This window comes from Cyprinodon variegatus, unplaced genomic scaffold, assembly GCF_000732505.1.
Source record: "Cyprinodon variegatus isolate N-32 unplaced genomic scaffold, C_variegatus-1.0 Scaffold1392, whole genome shotgun sequence".
NCBI classification, from domain to species: Eukaryota; Metazoa; Chordata; class Actinopteri; order Cyprinodontiformes; family Cyprinodontidae; genus Cyprinodon; species Cyprinodon variegatus.
In genome coordinates this window covers 85636-90335 of record NW_015151845.1, presented here as the reverse complement: position 1 = coordinate 90335, position 4700 = coordinate 85636, and the positions used below count along the sequence as shown (strand labels likewise).

Below are 4700 nucleotides of genomic sequence, written 5' to 3'. Positions count from 1 at the left end.
TCCCAAATTACTTATTTTGTTTTTTGAAGAGGGTTTGGTTCCAACATTTATTGACAGCTCCTAATGAACCACTGTGTAGTAGCAGTGAGTCAACAGAGAGGAGATTCCCAGGGTGGAGCTGTTGTCAGAATATTTGGGAAGCCAACACTAACAAATAAGTTCATTTTAAAATTATATTATTTTAATTTTAAACTGTCTGAATGACCTTGCCCTGCAGTACCTCTTTGAGCTTCTTCATCTCTACCATCATTCTCAGCCCCTCAGGTCGACTGAACAGCAGCTCCTGCAGGAATCAAGTCTAAGAGGACGATTAGAGTGAGCAAAGCCTCTATTGCTGCTTCTCATTTAGGAATAAACTACTCCTGCACATCTGAGAGGTTCTTTTACTGCCTACTTTTATAAGTTACCAAAAAGATGTTTTTATTCCATGGTTTTTGTTTGATCTTGTTTGTTTTTAATTATTTTAATGTTCTTTATAATAATTCTGATGCACAATCTACATATTTTAGTAAGTTTGCATCGATGTTCAGCACTTTGTTTCAGCTGTTGCTGTTTTATGCTGGTTATGGATTAGTTATCAAAACTTACTCCGATATTTCTTTAAATGTATTGGAGTAACATGAATGTGTTACACATGAAACACAATGTTGAAGTTAAAGGCAGACCCTGCTTTTGAAGTAAGACCTTCATGTTAAATTTATTGAACTGGGGTCTCATGCAAGAAGCGTTCATATGAAAAAATTTTGATTATGGAGAAAATGTCACTTTGAAGTATGAACGAGTTTTATGAGTGCTTCAGCCTTGACGTAGGAGTGTGGTTTAATCAGTCAGCTGCATCCAAACCTATTTTCTCAGCAAATTACTATATTTGCTATTACTTAGAAGCGATTGTCCATTTCATCAGGATACATCAAGCAACTCTCCAATTAAAAATTGAAATATTATTTACTGATGACATATCGGTCATTACACATGCAGCAAGAGTGTCAACATCCATGGGACCATTGGTTTAATTTGTTGTCATTTTGTCAAAAGACAGAACAGTCAGAGACCAAGCCTCTATTGTAATGACATCTGGAACAGAAAATGGGTAGAAACTACAACAACATGTTGCTGCTTGAAAATCCTCTAACGGTCAGAAATATATTTAATTCAGTTTATCACAGCTCCTTGATTTTAGTATTACATAAAATGTGGACTGTTAGGTGTCAGTCTGCCTGAATCTGCCAAATTAGAGTTTAGCCAGACTTGGTTGAGGATGTTAAGTAGATGCGTGTGAGCGCATTATAAGGAGATTTTCTATAATGTTGTGTCATGTTGGTTAATGTTGAACTCATATTAAGCATTTACATCATATTTCAATCTGTTTCAAATTATATTTATTTTTCTTATTTTATTTTTACTTCTGTAAAAGCATAAACATATAATTTAAATCACCAGCGATTTATTCCCCATTGCTTGGCTTTTATTGGCCCTTTAATGCTGCTACTCTACTCTCAGTCAGCAGAACCTCCATCTCCAAATCCAAGTTTTTCTTCTTCATTTTCAATTATTTTTTTGTGTGAATGAACCCCATGGGAATTCATACCCTTATATGGCGTAGGTGGAATGCATCAGGGTTACAAGGATCATTTACTTGTCATCATTATTTACTGAAGTTAAGAATGTATGTTGAATCTGATTTGGCACATTCATAAGAGCCCACGGTAAGCGAAAGAGTAACATTAAAATGTTTTTGCATGAGGCCCAATGATTGTCATGTTTTCATCTATGGAGAAAACTATGCATGCAATCCTGATGTTTTCAACATGATTATTTGTGACTGATTCTAATCTATTGCAAATGTTGATTCTCAACATTTTTTTTATATCAGGTCAAACAATGAACATATTTCCACCTAAAGAGAATTAAGTGAAAAGCCTGTTATTTTTTCTACTAAGAGTGTTAAAATCCCTATTAAATGTAGACAGTGGTGAAAAATAGAAAAACTCACCTGACACATTTAACATAATGACTCCCCACTCTGTTATTGAAAAGACATCTCTTCTTCCTCTGCATCTATATTCTCCACTGTAGGATTCAGTAGCTGTGTTGATCCTGTATTCACTGGATGTTGGAGAGTTTCTGTTGGTTGGAATCCATTCATACGTCCACTGAGCTCCTCCACCTCCATGGATCTCACATCTCAGAGTGACTGTCTCTCCTCTGAATATCTGGGACCAGTTGGGTTGTTGGATCACAGTGGTTATAACAGGAACTGGTAACATATATGAAAAACACCAAAATGTTCCATCAGACAAACATGCATTACAAATAAAAACCTATTTTAAATTACAGACTTGTAAAATACTATGCAATGTTAAACATCTGTTTGCCATATGAATAGGAAAAATACTTTTCTTTGAGGCATCATCATCATCAATTGAAGCTATAGCAATGTTTTTTTTATTCTGGAGCCATAGTTTATATTATTGACATGGCTGAAAAACAGAAGAGACAATTCACTATCTTATTTTATTCCAACATAAATCTAAACTCACCAGTTTTATAGATTGTGACCTTACTGCTGTCTTCAGTGAAGAAAACTGGATCTCCTCTTCCTCCTCTGCAGCTGTATAGACCTCCCTCTGAGATGCTGATGACTCTGTAAGAATCAATGTTTCCTCTGGTCTGGTCAACAGAAAATTGTTGCCCATTTCTGAACCAGTCAAACTTCCAGCCATTAGAGCTGGACACATAGCAGGTCAGTGTTATACTGCCCCCTAGTGGTATTATTTCCTGATCTGCTGTCAGTGAGGCTGTGGGTTTATCTGCTGGTGGAAACAAACAGAAAACAGACCATCATTAGAATGAGTTTTATTTGAGAAAAATCTTCACTAAAATAAATCATTCCTTAACCTCTGAATGAGTCATTTATCTTCTGTTACAAAGCTTAGAAATACTGTCAAAGCATGGAGATACAGGAAATATAGATTTTATCTGCTTTAAGATTTATAAACGGGACCAGCGTAGATGGAGGAAAAAACTTCCTTTATTTTATGTCTTTTAGCCTCTAACTGCATATTTACACTACTGTTTGGTCTTTTCACATTTGGGCTCATTCACTCATTAAACAAAGGTGCCTACTATTTTATTTAGGTTGATGTGTATGAAAACAAGACAAACTAAACATTTTCAGTTTGACTCACCTCTCACTGTCAGTCTGAAGGCATCACTCCAGTCTGTTATCTGGTAGTCTCCTCTAGCCTTACACCGGTATGTATCACCAGACTCAGTAGCTGTGTTGATCCTGTATTCACTGGATGTTTCAGAGTTTCTGTTGGTTGGATGCCATTCATTCGTCCACTGAGTTCCTCCATCTCCATGGATCTCACATCTCAGAGTGACTTTCTCTCCTCTGAATATCTGGGACCAGTTGGGTTGAAGGGTCACAGTGGGCTTAGAGACTGGAATGAATAATATTCAGTCAGAAAACTGATATAGATGTATATTAAACAGAAACTACAGTAAAGTTAATTGCCATGGATAACAACTTAATCTCAACCATGAAAATATTATATAAAAATAATAAAAATTTTGTTTGATTTGTTTCTTTCTAATAATACAAGATTCAATCACTAAATCCCAGAAGCAAGAAGATGTTTCATAGGTAAAGACAGATATAAAGCAGTAAGGTGTCGCATCTGGCACTGAGATAACCATTTCTACCAACATCTCAACACATACACTAACAGTATGATGTAAATCACTGCAGGGAAGTCTGAACTATTACATCAATCTGACCAACTACATAGTTCATAGTTCATAGAGGGGTGTAGGGTGTAGTGTGGACATTGGGACCAGACCTTTCTCTACATACTGAGGAGGTAATTCATCTATTTAATTCAGGTGTTTGAAGCAGCGACACATTTAAAGGGAGCAGAACACCAGACCTCAAGGACTGGAATTAAAGATCTGTGATCTACTTTATGCCAGAATTGGGAATCACCATTGTAGATTAAATATCATTTTTTTCATCTGTTAGACTTTGTTACTTTGGGGATTTATTTTATAGATTCAAACATCTGTATTATTGAGCATCCAGACGGCCAATGAATAGCTCCAGAACTAGTGTTCATCTCCAGTAGTTATTGTGATAGAGGTCACCTTTCTATCACAGAGGAAATCAGAGACACACTCATACAATATAGAGACTGTTACAGAGGGTAGATTACAATAAACACATAAAAAATAATATGTTCATCAAACAGACAAACTAAATCTAAAATGTTTCGAGTTACAGAGATAACCAGTTTGCTATCTGAGCTTTTAAACTACATGAACACGTTTTGCTGTATTATGTGCATAGGTTTGCTAATGTCTATCATTTCTACGTCTGCTAAAGGTTTTCTCAACAGCTTAATAAATAATTTGGTATTGAAAATCTTACTTAAACCAAAATTATTACGTAATACTAATGATTAATAGCTTGGATGTGAAGAGAGGGTAAATTTGGCCGGATTAAAATAAGTGAATGAAAAAAAATAACAGAATAAAAAACTAAACTCACCAGTATTCCAAATAGAAATTGAATTGATTATTTTTGTTGTAAAAACTGGATCTCAATTACAATTTTCTTTTTTTATTCGAGCTCTCTTTTGTTGGAAAAGATGGATTCTTAAACAGCACTGATTAATAGCTGAGATTTAAAGAGAGCATTG

General features: G+C 35.3%; 1 protein-coding gene across 1 annotated transcript in view; it reads right to left on the bottom strand.

Moving 5' to 3' along the window:
* Positions 1–4700, bottom strand: part of LOC107103197 (putative high affinity immunoglobulin gamma Fc receptor IC) — a gene marked incomplete at its 3' end in the record, with an annotated part of 30886 nt that overhangs the window by 5979 nt on the left and 20207 nt on the right. Inside the window, exon 2 of the mRNA XM_015402761.1 lies at positions 3189–3446. Coding sequence (XP_015258247.1) covers positions 3189–3446 — 258 coding nt within the window. The remainder of the gene's footprint in view (positions 1–3188; positions 3447–4700) is intronic.